The sequence below is a fragment of the Scyliorhinus torazame genome, chromosome 6 (genome assembly GCF_047496885.1).
Source record: "Scyliorhinus torazame isolate Kashiwa2021f chromosome 6, sScyTor2.1, whole genome shotgun sequence".
In the NCBI taxonomy this organism is placed as follows: domain Eukaryota; kingdom Metazoa; phylum Chordata; class Chondrichthyes; order Carcharhiniformes; family Scyliorhinidae; genus Scyliorhinus; species Scyliorhinus torazame.
In genome coordinates this window covers 117656819-117679196 of record NC_092712.1, presented here as the reverse complement: position 1 = coordinate 117679196, position 22378 = coordinate 117656819, and the positions used below count along the sequence as shown (strand labels likewise).

General features: G+C 41.1%; 2 protein-coding genes across 2 annotated transcripts in view; both read right to left on the bottom strand.

Moving 5' to 3' along the window:
• Window positions 1-619: 619 nt before the first annotated feature.
• On the bottom strand, window positions 620-12677 carry LOC140424977 (caveolae-associated protein 4a-like). The gene is made up of 2 exons (XM_072508718.1): window positions 6954-12677; window positions 620-4718 (listed from the first exon to the last, which is right to left on the bottom strand). The coding sequence occupies exons 1-2, from the start codon at window positions 7365-7367 to the stop codon at window positions 4089-4091; spliced, it is 1044 nt and encodes a 347-aa protein (XP_072364819.1). The 5' UTR covers window positions 7368-12677; the 3' UTR covers window positions 620-4088.
• Window positions 12678-17184: 4507 nt separating this feature from the next.
• The window catches only part of LOC140424975 (tomoregulin-1-like), a 494486-nt gene continuing 489292 nt past the window's right edge, over window positions 17185-22378 (bottom strand). The window contains exons 9-10 of the mRNA XM_072508717.1: window positions 20182-20340; window positions 17185-18202 (exon numbers count right to left, since the gene is read on the bottom strand). Of these exons, the coding sequence (XP_072364818.1) occupies window positions 18112-18202; window positions 20182-20340 (250 nt within the window). The 3' untranslated portion in view covers window positions 17185-18111. The remainder of the gene's footprint in view (window positions 18203-20181; window positions 20341-22378) is intronic.

The window sequence follows — 22378 nt, the reverse complement described above, 5'->3', positions numbered from 1 at the left end:
AGGCAGGACATCCTGCCCTTCGGGTCCTGATCCCATGTAAGTCACACCATGACCTTTCAACTGCCAGACTGAAATGTAATACTGGCGGGCTTTCCCAGAGGAGAGTGTGAATCTCTCATTGGCTGTGGCTAAGAGTTTAGTAGTCTCCATAAAATTCGCCCCTCCCAAAGAGTCAATTAAAGATTATGGGTGGGATTCTCCGGTGCCTCAGCCGCGTGTTTTTCGATGGTGCACTGTTCGCTGGCAGTGGGATTCTCTACTTCCGCCGCTTGCAAATAGGATTTCCCATTGAAGTCTCCACACGCGGGGCGGAGGTGTGCTGCAAACGGGAAAAGAGAACCCCAACGGCAGGAGAATTCTGGCCTACACAGAGATGTTAGTGGGGTTTCCACTAATTATATCGTCAAGTTATAGCAGCAGATCAGGAGAATGCCCCCCCCCCCACTCCAATCACTGAGGAAATTCCAATCGATTAACTTGAGACTGCTTATGTTCAGCGTGTAAAATAGCCATGCAGAAATTAGACTGTTCAAATTTGCAGTGGTCAGCTATTTCTGTTAGTGAGCTAAATAAGACAATAGTAAATAAAAGCAAAAATCTTGACTAATCAAGACTTGCAAATTGTATATTCTTTTCTTTATTGAGTGAATGTACATAAATTGCATCCAAAACCAAAATAATAAGTATAAACACTAAAGAGCAATAATTAGAAGGGACTAAGGCAATCAGATTTATTCTTCAGATAACAAATTAACTTCCAGCCTCCAATCTCATCAACATGGTAACAATAAATATAACAAAAAGCCTTAAAATATTTTACATATACAATGTTACTTCACATAGTATTGATGGATAAAATGGTAGAAATGCATAGAGGAGTTGTATTAAGCTCTAGTAATACCTGAACCTTGCTTCTGTCACATTCTATTAGGCATCTCCAGTTCATATCAGATTTTTTTTCAGCTTCAGTCTGGTTATTCTTCCCCAATCAGCAATCCTGCTGATTACCATAAAATGACAAGTCAACTGTAAGATTTTGTTCCATGTTCCACTTCCGAGTTACATTTCATGCTGTAGCATCGCTGGCTTTCAAAGCCCTTCGCTAACATGTGTAAATTAATCACAGTCCTTGGTAAGAATGTCTGCACAACTATGAAAGTCTTTGCCTCTTTGATTCCCTGGATTTTGATATCTTGGTGTTTATGAAAGTAACAACGCATTAAATAATATGCAAAGATGCAAATTATATATGAGGGTGTTTTGTAACATTCATTCAGTGGGAACAAATTATCTAAATGTAACATTACCACAAGAGAATCTATGAGTATCACATCAACCCTGATCTATATTTTCTATCTGTAGATACAGGAAAGGAATGGGTTTAAAACAATGAAATGTATACAAAGAAATACAAACTAGTCTAGCCTCAACCTGCAGAAAAGTCGCAGCATCTGCACATTATATTAATAGTCAAATGGAAATCTATTTCTTCAATATAAAATGAAGTCCTGCTTTCCTTTCTTTTTCCATAAGAAATGTCAACATTTACATTATCAATCACAGTTATCTTTATTGGTGTTGATTTATGTCAAGATCTCACTTCTTTCTTTCGCCATTTTTCTTTCACATACACTATCCACCTGGTTATTTCCCCCATTGTGTTTTTAGCTTCTTGTCCAGTTTTATTCCTCAATTGCTGTTGCAGCAATATTCCATATCTTGTCCTACATTCGAACCACCATGCAAATGCAGGAGTCTGCATGTTGTCATCACTGACATAACAAGTTGTGTTTTGACAGTACAATTTACAGATTGTAAACATTCCTTCTACAATCCATTAGTAATGGCTGAGGACCAGCTTAACATGAACTAAATTATGATTTTGAGCAACCTACGCAAAGGTAAGTTCTTTTCACACATATACAGCCAGTCCAGACAATTTAAAAAGAAAAATCCTACACACTTGATGATTATTTTTCTACTAATGCTTTGGGGCCTGTCCACCATTTATTATATCATGATGGACAATTGTGAATTGGGGGAAAAGTTTATTATTACTACTTAATATCAAAACAGAATTTCAGAATATCCCACAGCACATGGCTGATGCAAGAAATCCATTGTATGTGATATAAAAGCTACATTGTATCAAACATGGTTCGTAGATTTTGGCAAGTTAGTGGTATAGTACATTAAGGTACCAACGTCATCGAATATGGAGGGCACTGGATTATACTTGAAGATCACACTTTAGTGAATAGTCTCTCTCAGGCACTCTTCAGTAGACATTTTTCCACAGGGAAAGAAGACAACCAATGTGTGCATGTTACTACAGAACAAATATGGAGCGGATAGCTGTTTGTCATTTAACTGGGGCATTAAGTGTAACATGGGGTAGCTAAAGACTGGAATAAAATGTAAGACTTATAAGATAGGGCAAAGAGAGTTAAAAGCAAGTATGTGTGACAAATTTGAACTAATACTTCCTGCTATTCTTGGGAGGCAAGTGTTGAAAAGCACCATAATTTTTCATTACGTTGCTTGAGCATCCCTAAGCTAGGCGGGGGGAAATGGCCAGGATTCCTGCTCCTGTTTACTGTCCTGCTGGAATTTCTGCTTAAATGGACACTGGGTGAGGATAGAGTTGGGCTTGTTGTGATCCCCTTCTCCCCAGCCCACAGCTTGACCGAAATACCAGAGGGATTCCAGCGCCCATGGGCCAATAGTTAGTAGGAGTCACCACCAGGAGAGGGGTGCGGGGGGGGGGGGGGGGGGGGGGGGGGGGGGGGGGTTGCGGAAAGAGAAAGAAGCTGAAGAATAAATTCAGGCGCTTATCAGCTGTGCTAATTTCTAAGCAAATGTATAAACTAAACTGACTCTCAAGGTTTTATGGACTATGAATGAATATGTAAGGATAATGAATGAGTCTGCTCAAACTAATGGTTTATTCACTTGAACGTCCATATGCATGATATTATGTTTTCTACAAATAACACTGGAAACACCCCAAAGCTAAACACATTGCTCTGGTGAGTATTTGCACATGCACACCACAATTAAAGCTAGGTAAAAGACAACATGAAAAGTACACCAAAGGATATGAAGCTAAATCACACCACTTAGTGACAGTAACACCTCTAATTCAGTTTGATACTAACTAAAGATAGAAATATGAATACGCAGGATACACACTTCAACAGCATGCTCATTTTAGCTAAATATTTGTATTAGAGAGTATTTTTAAAATGCTCCAAATAAAACGTGTACTTGAATTGTTTTGATTTTGTTTGTGCAGCTATGTGTTTAGAAATATATTTCTTAACAACAAAGCGACATGATTACAGAGGATATAACAACGTCCCCGTGGGATGGAATATGGCGAATGTCCATTGGTTTTTATGGAACAATGTTATTGTCTATTGCCACAGATAAATGCTATACTGCGCCCAATACTTAGCATCTTTTCATTTCACTTATTCTGAGTCCTGAGCGGTGATTACTCAGTGTTTCAATTACCATACTGACAACAGGCAAGTAAGATTTTTTAAACATCCCCTTGCAACTCTGCATGGCATGTGACAGCAAAGTGATCCTGATAACACTGTGTAACGGTAGCTGAGAGGCTTGACAAGAATTAAAGCTGTACCACTTAACAGCCCAATTCAAAAAAGAAACCTGAAGATTCAAACATAAAATGAAATGATGCTGTTCTTCTTTAAAGGTCTACTCTTAAAAATAAAAACCTTCCCACATTTTAGTTATTGTTTTTAGATAGTAAACTTTCTGCTAATCCTTCACAATTCCACTGGACCCATTTCTACAGCTATCAGGGGAAAAGAAGTATGCAGAAGACTGATCCACGGTCATCTGAGGTCCAGTCCAGCCTGCAAGCAGGGTGTGTGTGAGAGGACTAGTACATCGTACATGAGTGTGACAATTCATCAAAAAAAATGGCCAAATTAAAAACTAAGTAATTAAACCAGGCAAGTTTGATTTGATGTACAGGAACATTTTTAGATGTATTACAATCACAATTTTGATTCCAGGATGTTCTATGGAGATTAAGTATCGCAGCTTTAAGTTTTTCTTTAGCTGAACTCAGGATTCTGCTTCACCTCTGCCACTGCAGGTATTGCCTCGTCACTTTTTGTTTCCATTGTTACTGCAACCGTTTCAGCATTGCCAACATTTGTAACCGTTCCTGGGAGGCTACCTTCACCAGCTTCAGCAGCTCCAAGTGCATCCACTTCCTTTGCTACTTCTGTGCCTGTCACCTCGCCCTTGGAACTTTCACCTACACCTTTGACAGCACCTTCTTGTCCTTCCGCCCCGCTTCTTTCGTTTTTCTTTTTCATATTCATGTGAAATGGCTTAGAATCGACTATGGACTTTTTGAACCTCTCTCCTGAAATCCGTATCTTCTCCCTCCGGTCTGGTGGGACTATAGTATTACTGAGCCGATTCATTTGCTTCCCAAAGTTCTGTCTGGTTTTCTCTATGTTTTCTCTCGAAAAAGTCTTCTTGAGATTATCCACCCCCTTCATGCCTGACTTCTTGAGCCGTGCAGCCGCAGTTTCTTCATCGTAAACAAATTCTTCATCGGAGGAGAGGTCCGGTGGTGGCGTGGCTGCTGTTGCAGTGTGTTCTTCAGCTGCTGCCACAGTCCCTTCATGAGGAAGATTTTTATAGATTACTGAGGAGGGCATTTCATTTTCTTCCTGCGAAAGTACAAAATGTCATTTTTATTTCTGAATTTATATCCTGTAGTACGTGGATTTTTCAATATAAAGATGGCAAGTAATTTTATTTTTTGGCAGTTAGCATTCCCCTTCAACTGCATCTGTACACAGAAATTAATTCTGGCACATCCACAAGAATTAATTTTCCAGCAGCTTCTTAGTGGAAACATTGAATCCTGTTCAAGTGACTCCATTATAACATATGACTACACTGTCAATCTCCTTTGAGCTGCCTGCTGTAACAATGTTCAATTTCTCCATAACATTTATGTTTTGATTAACATTTTGTTTTTGGAAGATAGAACAATTCTCAAAGATCTTAAAATTACGTTGTGGGATGCTGGCATGCCAATGCTGAAATTCCCCCCTCTGACTTATAGGTATTAAGGTCACTGCAAATTAACAGGAAGAGATACCTCTCATTAAGTATCTGTACATTTCTATCCCAAAGTTTAATTTCAGGACCCGAATGATTACAGAATAAGTGACTGATCATTCCCTCGGTTACCATAGCAATCTTAAATGATGTTTAATAATGGAACACATGGTAGTAAATTATTGTATCTTTGTGGTTGACATAGACAGATATTGCAGCAAGCAAATTGGGCAAATTGCTTTCATTCCCACATCTGTATTTTTAAAAATGTACTTAAATTATTCCAAACCCCCACCCCTCATGGTGGCTCAGCAACAGTAACGAGTAATTGATAAAGAATATCAAGTTTGGTCATTGCACTGAGATAGTTGAACTGAGGTAGTGGCGGGTTCTTTAACTTTGGTCTCTGTGCCCAAGAAGCAAAACATTTGGGAGGCCTAGTACTGACAAAAGGTCATTGGCCTGAAATATTATCTCTGTTTCTCTCTCCAGAGATGATGCCAGACCTGTTGAGTATTTCCAGCATTTTCTGTTTTTATTTCAGGGCTGCCTGCTGCTTCTGAGTTCTCCTGTTGGAGTTACATATGCATGGCTATCAGATGAGGTCAAGATCAGACTTGTGTCTAATGTCCTCCCCCATCACCTTTGTCGTCAAATAGCCTAACAAAGCTGAATTGCAAAGCTTACTCATGACTGATGGTCATTTGGGGGAAGTACCTGAGGCAAATTGCCACAAATAATAATAATAATCGCTTATTGTCACAAGTAGGCTTCAATGAAGTTACTGTGAAAAGCCCCTAGTTGCCACATTCCGGCGCCTGTTCGGGGAGGCTGGTACGGGAATTGAACGCGCGCTGCTGGCATTGTTCTGCATTACAAGCCAGCTGTTCAGCCCACTGTGCTAAACCAGCCCCAATGGACTGTTCCCAAATGGAACGTTCTTTAATAAAGAATGAATGCCTTTAAGTGAAGGGGAAAATTACATCGGAATATCAATAATTTAAAAAAATGTACTGAACTAAATGGAGCTGGACGATTCCCTCATCCTCTTTAATTGTCGGCCATCAAAGCAGACTGGAGGTAAATTATAGTAAAGTAGAGGTGGACACTGTACTCATCTGTTATTGCAACATTCTACATCTATTTTCCATGTGGTAGCACAGTATGCAGTATATGAGAACATTGCTCTCAACAGACTCATCTATAAAGATGCTAAAATAGCTCCCAAAGAAATATTGACTGCAGCATGTTCCATTGTCACTAATTACGTTGCAACAGTATATTAAATATATTGGTATGCAACATTGTCAAGTTTCTAAATATATTTCCAGGTATTCGTCTATTCATAAACTCCAGTCTTTTCAAAACTAAACCTGTGACGTGAGTCAGAAGGCCAAATACTCCCTGCATATTATTTTTCATGTGGACAGCAAATAGTTGCTGTTCCACAGCCATTAGTGTTCAAGCAGATGGCACAAGGCCTGCTGATGTATTAATACTACCCTGCACTGTTGTCTGAATTTACATCTGTTATTCCAAAATGATTTGTTGCTTCAGTAATTTTATTCAAAGAGCAGCTATTGTACTTCAGAACATTAGCACACAAAAAAGTGGAAGAAGGATTTGCTTGTGGATTGTATGATTTTATAGCATTTAACAGGTGTCCTGTCATAAACGGTATACATTAACCTTGCTGGATAATGTTGATCTCAGAACAGTTAGCTCAGTAGCTGCTGTGACTAGCTGCATACTTCATACTTTTAACACCAAGTAAAAATCTTAAAGGAAATTTGTTCAAATTCACAACAGCTGAAGTTACCATTTCAAGTACAACTGACCTGGAATATGACCACACGGAATTTATTCCTTTTGAGCAGCTCCCGGTGGTTTCCTTCAACCTTTTTGACCTGAGCGTTTGTTTTATCCAGTCGTTGTCTCACATCTTTAACATTAGCGTTGATCTTTTGGGTTTTCACTAGTAACTTTGCGACTGTGGCATCTGTAGTCAAGTGAGCCTTATTAAGCTTTGCAACATCGATTTGTATCTCTTTAACGGTGTTTTCTATTTCCAGTTGCTGTTGCTCCATTTTTCGCTGAGTTTCATTAACATTGTCAACAATCCCGGCCACTTTCTCCAGGAGAGTTAATATTGTTAATGGGTCAAGTGGAGCAGCCTCCCCTTCACCTGTAGCACTGGTGGCTATATCAAAAGCAAGGTTGCTAGAATCTGAATACACTTGTTCCTCAGCCATGCTGTTGGCGGTTCAGAAAGCTCTCCTCGTGTGTCTAATTTAAAACATGAACTTTGTGTGAGTGTGGGCTAGAGGGGCCACAACCAATGCTGAGTTCCACACTGGCAGTGATTCATCAATCAGCCATTCTCACAGATGATCCAAGATTAAAAGGGCACTATGTGACTCCACCTACCTCTGGAAGCTGCCCATGTTTTATGGCTGTCATGCATCCATCTTGAATTATTTGAATACTTGGGTGCACGAAGATGGATGCTAACCCTGAGTGTGGAAAATACCTTTTGACTCTCACGCTGGTGATTGAACAGCTGTTCTCCTTCAGTAAAATCTGAAATCTCATCTTACAGCTCTTTTAACTGCAGTACATAGCTGCCTTTTTATTTTGGTCACCACTATAAGTTTATAGAACAAGGTGTCGTTAGACAGAGTTTAACAAACACAGTTATACACATATCAGAAATCAAAACTGCTATTTTAATAATGCACAAACATGCCTCTTTCTGTATTGTATTCTTTAACAATTTTCATGATTTTTTAAAGCTGAATTTATCAGCTTGCGTACGTAGTTAAATTAAGGAAATAACTTTGCCATGTCTTTTCATATTTAGAGGCAGATTAAGGAGGCAGGATCAATGGAGAAAATATCCCCACATAACCAGAGTGTTACATACTATTTATTGAATCACTCTAAAGTAGCTCTCTGCCCACTGCTGAATGTCCTTCTCAAAAGCACTGCTTCAACTTTTTCTTTAAACATCTACTAATGGTTTATTTGAACAAGTGAATAAATTGGGATCTATGTCTGCTTCACTTCATATAATATCCATTGTATCCTCTTCCATCCAGTTGCAATTCAAATCTATTGACAATAACTATGAATTTACCCCAAATCCTCTTTAGAATATGTTAGTTTTGGCACAGAGTTCTTTAGAAATGATCGGAATTGAAAATTACTTAAGGGAAAAGAATTGTAGAGTAAATAGAATTTATAATTAAGTAAGGGAAATATGGCACCAAGGGAAAGTGAGTTATAGAAATTTTCTTCACCAAGAATGAAACATGTAAACAGTAGATTAAAGTTATACTTCAAGGTAGTAGAGGGGAAAGTAAGGGGTCTTTTCCAATGTGGTTTCTGCTGGGATCGGAAGAACGCTGAAATTGAGTCCACATCTGTTTTAATTAAGATTAGTGGTGAAATTAAACACAGGGAAACATTGTTGAAATCTTATGTATATTCACATATATTCAATTAACCGTATTCTCCCTCCTCTCCTGAAGGTAGTGACTGATGCCAGAATAGAGTACCATGGTACCAACAATCGCCCAATTTCTCATGTGTGAGGCAAGTTATATGGTCATGAACAGCACCACACTTCAGTCATGACCAGATCCCACTAGATGTCCACATATTTCAGCTTGTCACTTTGAGGCATTTTAGGCTGAATTTATATCACACTCCACATGAACTCAAACCCTCCCCTGGGGGTGACTGACACCTGACCGCATCAGGGCACTCAGTAATCTTCTGAGTTACGCAGTTGCTTTTGGATTAATGCTCACACAGGAACATTTCACACTGATGTAAAAATGACAGGATGGTTACATGCTAAAGCATACTGGGCCTGATACAGTACTGTGAATAAAGCAGGCAGATTTAAGAAGTTAAGCAATTGTGCAATTGTGCTCCCGAGGAATAATTTCAAAGCAGTGTTTTGTTTATTTAAGTTAAAATTACATCGAAAATAGAATTTGTGTTTTATCCTGGGAAGGTGTGGTGGGAGAGGCCTGCCACTTAGTTGTATTTTTAAATATAATCAACCTTTATTCTGAAAAATCTTTAGTTAAGGTGACAGGAAAACCAGTGGGAACCGTGTCACCCTGCCACAGGAGGCCTAATGCTATGTCAGCGCAATTAGGCACCGGACAGCATGTTGCCTCCTGTCGCCTTCCTGTCCCAGCAAGCTGCCAGCCTCCGGCAGTGCAACTGGGAGGACTGGCTTCTACCAACATTAAACTCAGCCCTGCAGGAGGGATCGGCCATTGCTCCCCAGACAGAGGTGAGTATCATGGGATATGGGTCACTGGCTGGTAGGGATAGGGAGATTAACAGTAAGTATAGGGGAGTGGCCCCTTGATGATGGGGCCCTCAATGTAGAATAGAGTGCCCGTGAGCAAGAAAGAAAATGTTCAAGGGATGGACCCACCAACCGTGGGCAATTAGAAAAGTTAAAAATAGTAGCAAATTCAAAGAAAAGCCTTAGAATTGTGAAAATCCAGGTGGTAGGACAGAGGATTGGACAGAATATAAGTAACAGCAAAGATGACTAAAAGATTAACAAGGAGGGAAAAATGAGAGTATGAGAGAAAGCTAGTTAGAAATATAAAAACAGACATGAAGAGTTTCATAAATATTTTAAAAATGAGTTAATAACATGAGCATTGGTCCTACAGAACAGGGTTTTTCAAAGTGTGGGTCGCAATCCACGGCTGGGTTGCGGGCGGGTGTCAGAAGGGTCAGGAGCTAAGGGTTGCAATGTTTGTGTGTCCGGTCTCAGTGCCGGATTTCCAGATCCTTCTTGTTTTCTAATTAGGAACACCTTGCTCTCCTGCTCTGGCCTCAAGGGAAAATTTAAGGTAAAGTTTTAGTTGAATGATTTTATTTTGCAAATACCTCCCTAGCTTTCCTCATGGTCAAGCAGGAATTTTAACTGCTGTGTTTCCATGCTGCTGACAACTTTATTTGAAAAGTAATTGTGACAGGGTTTAGGGGTTGATTCCAGTCACGAGTCCACCTCTCCTTCTGTCGAAAGTGATCCCATGGCGCTGTGCTGAAGACACATACACAGTGGGATTATCACCCTGAGCACTGGCTGATATTTATCCAGGAATTGCAGCTTGGATTAGGGTATTTTATTTATTCTCAGCTTACTGGGGGCTGAGTTGTGTCTAGACTTCTAGTTCAGGACCAGAGATTGTCATTAGTGAGAGAATAATGGTGTCAACAAAAGGATGACACTTCATTTCCGTTCCCTCCAGATTTAGTTTCTCTTTATGAAGAGGGGGTGGAGAAATTAACTTTAACAGGCAACATATACAGACTGAGTGAGAATTTGAAAACCTGTTGAGTCCAGGATAAAGAAGAGTGGAATGTAGAAACAGAAATAAAGGGCAGGATTTTTCAGCTGCGTCCGCCTGGCGACTGGAAATTCCCACCCGAGGTCAATGGACCTTTACATGGTACGCATCCTGTCTGTGGCGATCTTGCGGCGGGCGTGGCCGAAGAATCCAGCCCAAACTATTCTTCCTCATGTCTGTTCTGCCATTTAATGAGATCATGACTGGTCTGTATTTTAACTGCATCTACTTAGTTTCAGTTTGGAAATTTGCTGTTAACTCCCAGCTTTAACACTTGTTTGTGGGAGTGAGTTCAATATTTCCACCATCCCACTAGAATGACAGAGGGTTGGGAACCTAAGCAGAGTGACAAAGGAAAGAGAAACAAGGACAGTAGTAAAAATAAGAGCAGTAAATGCAAAAACGGTAGACGGGGTAATCACGGGCAAGAGGCAAATAGGGCCACAGTACAAAGAAACGTTAGGATGATTAATAATGGCAAAAAGGCAAGCCTCAAGGCATCTTAATGCACAAAGCATTTGAAATAAGGTGAATCCTGAAGTTTGGCCAGTGTGGGTCCTGAAGGTCCGCCAATTGGGAAAAGTGGCTCCCGGGAAAAAGTTTGAAAAACATTGCTATAGAAAGTGAGCCTGGAGAATTGATATTGGAAAATAAGATGGCAGATAAAGTGAACAGTTATTTTGCATCAGTCTTCACCATAGACGATACAAATAACATCCCTAAAGCAGCTATTAACCAGAAAATGGAAGGGAGGGAGGAACTCAGGCAAGTTAGTTACCAGACTTGTGGTATTGAGTATGTTTTTGGAGCTGCGGCTGACAAGAACTCGGGTCCAGATGGACCTCATCCGTGGGTCTTAAAAGAAGTATCCAGTGAGATAGTTAATGCATTTGTTTTAATTTTCCCAAACTCCCTAGATTTTGGGAAGGTCCCATTAAGTTTGATGGTAGCAAATATAACTCCAATATTCAAAAAGAGAGGAGGCAGCAAATGGGAAAATACAGGTCAGTTAGCTTAACATTAATTGTAGAGAAAAGGTTAGAATCTATTATTAAAGAGGTTATAGCAGGGCACTTAGATAAGGTCAAGGTAATCAGGCAGAGTCAACAGGGTTTTGTGAAAGGGAAATCATGTTTAACCAATTTATTGGAGCTCTTTGAGGAAGTAAGATGTACTGTGAATAAAAGCGAATAGGAGGATGTACTATACTTCAATTTCCAGGAGGCATTTGATCAAGTGCCACATCATAGGTTATTACACAAAATAAAAGTTCATGGCGTAGGGGGTAATATATTGGTAGAAGGCTGGCTGGCTAACAGGAAGCAGGGTATAAATGGATCTTTTTCAGGTTGGAAAGATGTAATGAGTGATCTGCCACAGGGATCAGTGCTGGGACCTTAACTGTATACAACTTTTAAAATGACTTGGATGAAGGTATGGTCGTCAAAGTTGCTGGCTGCATGAATCAGGTAAGAAAGTATTTGAGAAGAGGAAATAAGGAGGCTACAATAGATAAGTTAAGGGGGTGGGAAAAGATCTGTAATATGGAGTAAATCTGGGAAAATGTGAAGTTTTCCATTTCGGCAAGAAGAATAGAAAATAAACATATTATCTAAAAGATGAGAGTTTTCAGAGCTCCGAGGTACAGAGGGATCTGGGTGTCGTAGTGCATGAATCACAAAAAGCTAGTATGCATGTGCAGCAAGTAATTAGGAAATCTGATAGAATGTTATAGTTTATTGTGAGGGGATTGGAATACAAATGTTGGGAGGTTACGCTTCATGTGTACAGGGCACTAGTGAGAGCACATTTGGGGTATTATATACCATTTTGGTCACCTTATTTAAGGAAGGACGCAAATGCAGAGAAGGCTTACCAGACTGATACCTGTGATGGGTTGTCTTATGAGGCAAGGTTGGACAGTCAAAGTTTGTATCCGATGGAGTTTAGAAGAGTAAGAGGTGACTTGATTGAAACATATAAGATCCTGAGGGGTCTTGAGAGGGTGGATGTGGAAAGAATGTTTCCTCGTGTGCAAAAATCTGGAACTATGAGTCACTGTTTAAAGTGAGGGGTCGCCCACTTAAAACGGAGATGAAGAGAAATATTTTCTCTCAGAGGGTTGTGTGTCTTTGGAACTCTCTTCCTGAAATGGTGGTGAAAGCAGAGTCTTTGGGTTGAATTTTTCTGGCCCTTCCCGCTGGCAGGACCATCTGGCCCTGCCGAAGGTGACCCCCCCCCCCCCCCAGGACCGTCTGGCCCTGCCGAAGGTGACCCCCCCCCTCCCCCGCTTCACAACAGGTTCTCTGGCGGTACAATGGGCAAGCTATGCAAAACCTCAGAGACATAGGAAGATCCTGCCAGCGGTACATACTGGTGGCCCAGAAAATCCAGAGAATCCCTCGAGTGCAGAAGGAGGCCATTCGGCCCATCATGTCTGCACCGACCCTCCGGAAGAGTACCCTACTTAGGCCCATTCCCCTGCCCTATCCCCGTAACCCCCTGTATTAACCATGGCCAATCCACCTAATCTGCATAGCTTTGGAAATGCCCTTTTGAATATTTTTAAGACAGAGGTGGATAGATTCTTGGTAGCAAGGGGGTGATAGGTTTTCAATGGGTAGGGAGTCGCCATCAGAGGTTACTATCATATCAGCAATGATTTTATTAAATGGCATAGCAGGCTCGAGCGGATGAATGACCTACTCCTGCTCCCTGTTCGTTGGTTTGTATCTCGGCTGGTAGTCCATTGGCAAACCCAATAAGATTTGCTGTGCAGCCTTCAATAGGTGCTGGAGGCCCATGCGAGTCTTGTTAAATCCCAAAGCCACCATTCTGGTGGGATCAGGGGTAATTGCTTTCAAATAGCTCATTAATGAGCCTAATTGACATCCCACTGTCAGCAGGCGGGATTCCTTTGTCAGGCCATTTCTACCTCCCGTAAAATTGTGAACAGTTTTCCTGACACTAGAATCTGAAACAGGTACTCCCATCCGATTCTCCTGGACCCCACAACCACCCCACCCATCATCATGCTTGCTCTGGTGGACTGCATTAAATTGTGGCCCATGTCTCAGAATATACTGAAAAACAAATCCTAATGGGATTCACTGATTGCTGCTAGTGGTGGCTTTATCAACAAAATTATTTTATGCTATGTGAGTAACCGTTTAAATAATCCAATGAAGTCCAGGGAATTTCTTTCAAAACTCTTTTGGATGCAAATCTGGGAAAGAAGGAATAACTTCTCAAGCCAATAGTTTCAGCCTGACACTGTCCCACCTCTGGGGTCAGGGACAATTTCAAGTATTAGGATGGCACACACACCATTGGGAAACTTTCCATGTTTCTAATGGCATCGTCACGTGGAAATTCAGAGCAATTAATTGCCCTTTTTTTTGAGATACCACTTTTTGTGCAGGGAATGATCATTCAGCAATGGGTTACTCCTCTTTGAGATTGGCTTCCAGCTTGCCCTGCCACGTCTGATTTCCTGGGCCAAGGCTTGTTGAGTATTTGTGGTGAAGTCTCAGCAAGAGTCATGCCATCAAGAAGAACCCAACAGTGTACGTGAGGAAACTCCAGTGGTGCTGCAACAACATTCCTGCTACAGCAGTGCATGGACTGTAAAAGGGACAGGTGCTTTGGAGATCAGAGGGACCTGGAAGGAAGGCTTCAGCTGAGAAAAAGGCCAGATCAAATTGTTGAGGAGAATCCTTCACATTTTGCATTCCTGAAAGTCGAGACCTGTTGTAATCAATATTTTTACCCATGGTGGTTGAGGCTGTCAAAACTGGCTGAAAACTTTAAAGAGGGATATTCCCTGAAGAGAGGATTAATTGAAAAATATAAAATCTAAGTAGGTCAAAGAACTGACACATTTGCAGATCAGCTATTGTACACTACTGAGAAGAAAATTGAGATGCATATGAACAATCCAGAAGTAGAAAGCATTGAAACTGCCAATGATTTTCAGCATTATGCTGCAATTTCAAATTGATTCCTTCCCTGTTTCACATGAAGCCTTGGGACACTTATGTCAAAGGTGTTATATAAATGTAAGTTATTGCTTTATGTAACACAGGATTAAGTGTGGCTAACTTATCATGAAGCATTTTTACTAGTCAGTATTATGTTTAATAAAAATTGTTTAGAGATGATTGGCAATATGGGTCCGAATTTTATGAGGAGGCATCAGGCTCCCGATGTCAGGATAAAAAGCTGGTCCCATGCGTGCATCTGCCGGCAATGGGACCCACTCAGTAATTTTAGCACAGTGTCCTAATTATTTGCCTGTGAGAACCACCATCCAAATAAGAACAGCACCTGGGCTGTCCATGCTACCAGCCGAATCACAGGGGTGGTAGCTCTGAAGCCTCAGCAACACCACAGGGTGAGATGGTGGCTGCTGGGGAATGTAGGTGACCTGGATGCTCCAAGAAGAAAATTAAAAACAAAATTCATGAGGCTCAGGGTCAGAGGGCAAAAACCTCCGGGTAGGTGCTGCCTTCCCTGCCCATGGAACCTTGCACTCCAGACTGTGGCAAGGTGGTCCTCCATTTGGCTGATGGCCTTACCACAGGCTGGTGGGTCACCCTGTCATCAGCAAAATGCCTGCCTCGGTGGGATTATGCCAGAGACCAATCTGACCCAGCTCCCTGCAATTTTACTAGCTCTGTGCCCCCCACCCTGACTCCTGGGAACTGGTACATTCCTGGCCATTGTTTGTGACATGTATCTACTGTAGAAGTGGACTGTTTTTGGTTAGATAGGAAGAACTTAAATTCAACATAGAAACCCTGTATTCATAGGGCAAAAAAGGTGTCTAAATATAGCACATTATTTCATATACCTATTTGATATAGTATTGTCTTCTATGAATAAAATAACAAAGCAATAGAAGGATGATGTTATGAAAATTGCACAAAAAAACAACCAATGAAGGTGTCTCTGATCATTTTACACTTTAAAACAAAAAATTACAGCCGCAATTTTAATTATAATTTAAAACTTTAGAAAAGAATAAACAGAAAGAAATAGAAAAGAAAGGCAAACTTGCAATTTTGGCAAACTTGCATTTTTATCACACCTTTCATGCCTTCAGGACATCCCAAAGCATTTTCCAGCCACTGAAGTACTTTTGAAGTTTGATCATTGTTGTAATGTAGGAACTGCAGCAAACAATTTACGCACAGCAAAGTTCCACAGTTAGCAATGAAATAAATGACCAGATAATCTGTTTAAACTACATTGGCTGAGGTATAAACAATGGCCAGACCTTGACACTGGGAGGATTCCCTCGCTCTTCTTCAAATAGTACCATGGCATCTTATTCAGCCACCTGATGAGTTGGGGCTTGGGGTGACAGGGCCATCAATTTAAGGACTCATCCAAAAATTGGCACCTTGGCCAGTTTAGCACTCCTTCAGTGCTCCACTTAAAGGGACGTCCAAATTATATGCTCAGACCTGTAGAGTGGAACCTGATCCTACAATTTGCTGGCTGGAGGTGAGAGTGTTTCCCCTGAGTGGCGACTGACAGTAATTCACAGGACTTTTAAGGTACTTGTCACATTCAGTGTTATGCAGCATGGAAACACAGTCATTTAAAATGCAAGGCTTAGCTTAGCTGCCAAGTTAAAATAAAATATAGCACCTAGAGCACAGTACTGAGGAGCAGTAGACTACTCAGCCCTTCCACTATGTGATAAGATCATGGCTGACCTGCTTGTGGTCTCAACACCACGTTCCTGTCCCATCCTTTGTAACACTTGGCTTCTTTGCCTAAGAAACATCTATTTATTCCAGTCTTGAATAAATTCAATGACCCAGCCTCCAGTGCTCCATGGGTGAGAGAATTCCATGAACTGATGAGCAAATAGGATAGGGATTAATTTTTTAAAAATGTTTTAGAATAAGCCAGCACATTCTCATTGAACTGAATTTCAGTATCTGTATTAAATGTTTGATAATTGTTAGCATCTCACTGCTAAATTCTGGTGACATATCTCCAATGTTGGTCCGCGGGTTTTATTTTATTGATAAATACCTGAAGAAACCATGAAGTGACTCATGATTCTGAGTTTTAAAGAGAGAAGGTTTTCCAGCGGAGTGTAACTTAATGTATTTTCTCTCCATGAACAAGTGCTTGCTTTCTTTTAAAAAAGGAGGAAGAATATTTTATTGCAATACTGCAGGCCAAGGATTAAGTTACTTTGTATGCTTAAAAATGAACTAGCACAATCTCATTGAACTGAATTTCAGCATTCATTTCAAGTATTTGAAAATTGGTGCCTGCCAAGAAGTCAAAACAAAGAGGTCCTGTGAAATAGTCCTTGTGGAATTTTGGCAGAATGGCTGAGGACTGAATTATGAGAGGAGACAGCACCATTTAATTTTGCTGAAGTCAAAATTATATTGAAGTTCTTGGATAATGCAGTATCGGTTCCAAAAGCAGCTTGATTGATGGGTCTTTAGATTGGTTTCACAGGTCGGTGCAACATTGAGGGCCGAGGGGCCTGTACTGTGCTGTAATGTTCTATTGTTGTTCACACCCTTGTCACCGCAGTGACATAACCATGAAACTTTGTTAAACCACAATCCATAACACACAGGCCCAACAGGTGATACTGTTCTGATTTTAGTACCATTTCTTTTCAAAGTGATCTCAAGCACAACACATGTTTTAGTAATGACAGTGTATTTTATCACATCATGATGGTGACTAACAACAGCTTATCGATTCAACTTTTAAAACCATTTGAATCTCAGTAAATACGCCAAATGATCAACCTAAAGTCTTGTTCTACAAAGACAAATCCATTTTTTGTGTGGCACACACCACAAGCACCACCGGTTACATTTATGTGTTACTAAATTTACACCAAGGGGAGTCAAATATAGCTGTAGAGTCAGAGTTATTAGAACGGCAGTGCTCAGCAGTCCACCACATACTCAATCCAAACAGCTTGGAATTTTAAACTAATCACAGTACACAGTTCCACAAATCATGCAAATAGTGTTTGAAAAGGCATCATTTCCTAATAATTAAAAAAAAACCTTCATGTCTTGTCAGGAAAGTTAGTTGTAAACATTTTTTCCCTTTTCTTTTATCATCTTGTCTTTAGCATGTTCTGTTGATCTCTTGTTTAAACCTCTTCACGTTTTCTCTGCCTTTCGAGTGTCATTTGTAATTTATGAACATTGTGGCAAGGTTATTACACAACATATGTTAGTGGCATAAATAAAGAGCAAATTCTGCTCGTGAAGTACAAAAATCTTCCTTACATTAGTATATTATTCTGATACCAGCTGCGTCATCTTAACTTGTTTTTTTTTTCTGTTTGAATTTTTTCTTACGAAATCAAGAAACCCGCCTGTTGGCAGATGGTGAAACTAGCTGTCAGTTACAATTAGACTGTCTCACTTATTTACCACAAATGGGAGCATCCTGGTCATACCACCAGATACAGTAATTCATATGCTGGCAAAGGTCCAGAAAACCAAGGCCTCTGAAACAAAAATCTCTTCTTCTCAGGAAAAAAAAATCATTTGTAATTCAGCAATTGGTGAGATGGTAAATGAAGAAAAAAAGTATAAAAGGAATTAAACTAAACCATCCTTGATGAAGTGGTGCAGTCTGCATTAAAATGTCCCAGGTTCTGTTTCTGTCGGCGACCTCGGTTATTTTTTGGACATTTCCTGTGAACCAAATGATAAGAATAATCAGAGCTTCATTAATGTAAGATCTCTGTAGTTTGCTTTTACTGGATTTTGTTTGTCGTTGCCCTTGTGATCAAAGACTCCACATTCAGGTGCCGCACAGTAGGTTATGGAATAAGGGTCCCTTTCCATTCTCTGCCAACAGTGGGCAACTTGTCTGCACCAATGTGACATTTCTAATTCCCACACCATTCACACTGGTGGTCCCCTCTGAGAAAATCAATTTACTGCCAAATTAGGGCTAGTTTAGTGGCCCATAGCCATAAGAATCTGGATTGATACTTTTCAAACCAATTTCATGTAGGTCTTTACAGCTGGAAAATATTGGAGATTTTTGAAAAACCCAGTAACGGCTGCGTTCAAATCCAGATCTTATATGTGCAAGGGCAACACACTATCTCGCTGAACCCACTCATGATGCTCAAGTAGATAGTCCAATTAAATATGATGCAAAACAAAGAAGCTTTGAGTGACTTTCCTTCTCAATCCTTGGAGGTCCAGATGTTCTTTAATTCTCACGTCTTAAATTTGTACATTGAGGTGTTGTATTGTAGCAAAGGTGTAAGGTAATAAATGCAATTCTGCATGAGATGAGTTCACAATCTCAGCTATATAATCCTGCGAAGAACAATTGTTTCTTCACAGAGGCCAAGGTTTTAATGGGGCCATGGGATGTTGTAGACCCTTAAAAATGGCAGGTGGGACTGGAATCTGGAAATCTCATCCCCATTTCCTACAGATTGCACTTACGCTGTGAAGGAAAAGGAGGTGGGGCATGATTTACACAGTTGGAAAAGCCAAATTTAGCAGGGCTATTTGAACTCAGTGCTGAGTTTAACAGACTCAATTTATGATGTAGCAAAGAGCTTAACCCACAGTGTGTCACGATGCGTGAGTTGGAATAGGTATAGCATGGGGAGCTGACGGGTGAAGGCTAGAGGACCTAATATTTGACAAAACACCAGGACGAGGTCCAAAAGAACAAAGATGGGCTTTTTAAACAGCCTGCCTAGGCACATAGTAACCTCTGTGGCTGCCTCCAATTAGTGTCCAGGATTAGTGGGCCCGACTCCATCCCATACCCTAGCCCCTGGAGTGAAGATCCCCCCTAAAGAGGGGTTTCTCCCGTGGTGGGCATGGTGAGCTGGATGATTTCCTGACTCTCACGCGTAGAGTAGAACTCTGGGCCAAAGAGGGTGGATTGAATTGTTTGCTTTCATGTACAGCATAGATTTGAGCTGGTTTAGTGCAGAAGTGACAGAAATATCTACATACCTGTCCACCTGTGGAACACACAGTGAAACCGAGATTAATCACAATAATTGAGAGGTGGGTGGGTCGCCAATGCATAATGGAAACTTATTGGTCTTACAAGAATGCTAAGGCAATATCCTAGGCAGAGGAATAAAAATAAATTTGATAGAAGTGACAAAATAAATATTGGATGTGATTCTCAACTTATGCCCTCCCATACTTCACCTGAACATAGACAGTTGGCAACTGTAAATTGAGGTGGAGGCATGGCCAACACAGCTGCCTCTTGAATGCCCAAGGCTTGCCCTATGCAATTTTCCAGTGGACCAGTAAATGGATGAAGATCAATGCTACCTGTTTGAGGCAGGTGGCTGTTTAAACTTGAAAATTGGGGCCTTTGTTGATGTAAGAAACTGGCTGAATGTTTAAAGTGCATATAGGCAAAGGAGTGTCATGTGCAAGATGGCTCGGGTCTTCTGAGCCCCCATTCAGTCAGGCGGCTTGCCTGCTCCCGTGACACCACACCTGTTTAGGCAGGAGGGAAGAATATTCCTCTCTTCATCTCGTTTTAAGTACTGGAATACAAATAATGGAATAAGGGATGCATGGAAAAGCAAATAATTTTTCATTTAAACCTTTATGTCCTGCACCAGAAATAGCTCCTGCTCATTCATTTTGCTGAATTATTAATGCAATCTACTTACCTTGTTATACACATCACCACAGCAACTATTATGGCAATCTGCACAGCTCCAATTATTGCTGCAATTAAGACATAGTGAAGTTTTTGCCCACTTGGAACAACATATAGAATACTGAAGTCTCTGTTTTCACAGCGCTGTCCAATGTATCCAGAATCACAGCTGCAACAGAAAAATAGGCAGGTATTACATTGGCATCTGAACATTTGTAACAAGTTTTACTTTTTTTGTTTCAGCTCTCCTCCCTTTTCCCTGCTTTAACTGGCAGGTTGTAATATATTCTACAGGTGTTAGCAGTCTTCCAGCATCACACACACCAAAGTGACCATGCTTTAGGTGCGTGCCTGCAAAATGAGGCTAATCTCGCACAGAGGGTATCATAGCTGAGCCTGATCCTGTTCTCACCTGACCGTCACATGTTCCACCAAGAACTATGGAGTACAAACTAGGGCCAGGCACTTTTTTCCCCTCCCTTCAGTGGAACTATTACACGTCATAGCCAGCTGTGCCTTGGCTCAGGTTAGCTAATTGAGCAAGGGTGAATTGAACCTAGAGCCTTAGTGTTAAACTCAATACCTGATCATCAAGACAAAGCAGCAATTAGTCATTTTGTTTAAAAAAAGTGGTAAATATCAAATGGATGCAGTTTTTAATGCTAAAATCATTACGGTACTTCTCAGTCTCATATTCTACTTTTTGTTTGTTATTTTGTATGCTGTGTGAATGGCAATGAAGGATTGTAGGTAATAACGCTGTGACATTCTTGAAACAGTTACTGGTTCCCTTCAGTGCACAAGGTGATTTAAAAGAAATTTCGGTTGGATCTTTAACTGCAGATGTTCAAAATGCACGTAATTTTTAGGATTTCAATTGACTGTTTATACATTGCCGGCATTTCTTGCAAAAGAAAGATTTTCTTGCCAGTGGCTGAACCTTCACATTCTGGCTGTGATTCAATTAAATTGGAACAAAGCCCCATAGCAAGCGCATTTAGCTGTGTGTTTCCCAGCGCTCATGGCTATCCAATGCCGCTCGCATTAAATAAGGGCCATCATCAGGAACTGAGTGGTCGAGGCCGCACATAGCCCTGTTTTCTACACCGAGGAGCTCCGCTCGCCAGAACTTCTCAGTGTAGCGAGAGATTGGGACGTCATTTTAAAATAGCGCCTGATCTCCGAGGCCCCCGACGCGACCTCCGACCCTTCCAACACACTATGGGAAGGTCCATGCTCTCCCTTCAAACACCCACATAGGGCATACCTGGCCCTATTGCCGGCACACAAAAATGCCACTTTGACACCTTCGCAGTGCCAGGATGGCATGAAGGTGGCACTGCCAGGGTGCTGAGCTGGCATTGCCAGGGTTCCAACCTGCCCAGAGGACATGCACCTAGGGACCTCCAAACCCCTGGGAGACCCCCATGAGTGCCGTTCTGTCTAGTCCCCGTTTGTGGGGACCAGTGCTGAACGATGCTCGCCCGAGGTCTCCGAGACGAAGGGGATCGATCCCACTTGGTTACCTCGGGAATCTACACATTAAAGTGTGTCTAAATGTCTCGCTTTAATTTGAAGATTTGCTAAAGGTGATCCCACCCACAATGGGCGGGATTTACATCGCAACGTCACGCTAGATCGCATTACATCTCGGGAGGTGTGTCAAGCCAGGTAGATCCCGGGAGTGTGGTCTCCCGGCTTTTACCAGCCAAGTGCGCTGCGGCCAGCTGCTATTTGGGCGCAGCGTGGCCGTTGGATCGCGCCCTCTATTTCAGTGTTCATCTTGCGCATTGTTCAGGGCACTGTTCTGTCTCAGGAACAACCTATTCTGATCCTCCAGTTGGGACCACATGAAATTATTTTCTGTTTCTTCTAGTTATGCCTTCAAAACAAAACGACTTATGAACATCAACAAAATGTGTGGGATGCAACTGGTGAACATACACTGAATCTACTCCACTGCGTACATGCTCCGTAAGTTTCATTCCTCCTGTCTGTGCTACTGCTGAAGTGAGCTGACACTGTTTTCTTTAGAGCAGAGCAGGTTAAGGGGAGATTTAATAGAGGTGCTAAAAATTACAAAGGGACCTGGTGGGGTATATAGAATTAAACAGCTGCCACTGACAGCAGGGTTGCTAATCAGAAGAACCAGAGAATAGATGAGGAGAAATATTTTTAGGCAGCCACTTGTGACCACTTCCTTACCT

What these genes read in the sequence shown, in the direction of transcription:
- LOC140424977 (XM_072508718.1), bottom strand. Translation starts at nt 7,367, where the DNA reads ATGGCTGAGGAACAAGTGTATTCAGATTCTAGCAACCTTGCTTTTGAT. An exon ending in TCCGTGTGGTCATATTCCAG is followed by an intron (nt 4,719 to 6,953) that starts GTCAGTTGTACT and finishes GTACTTTCGCAG; the next exon opens with GAAGAAAATGAAATGCCCTC.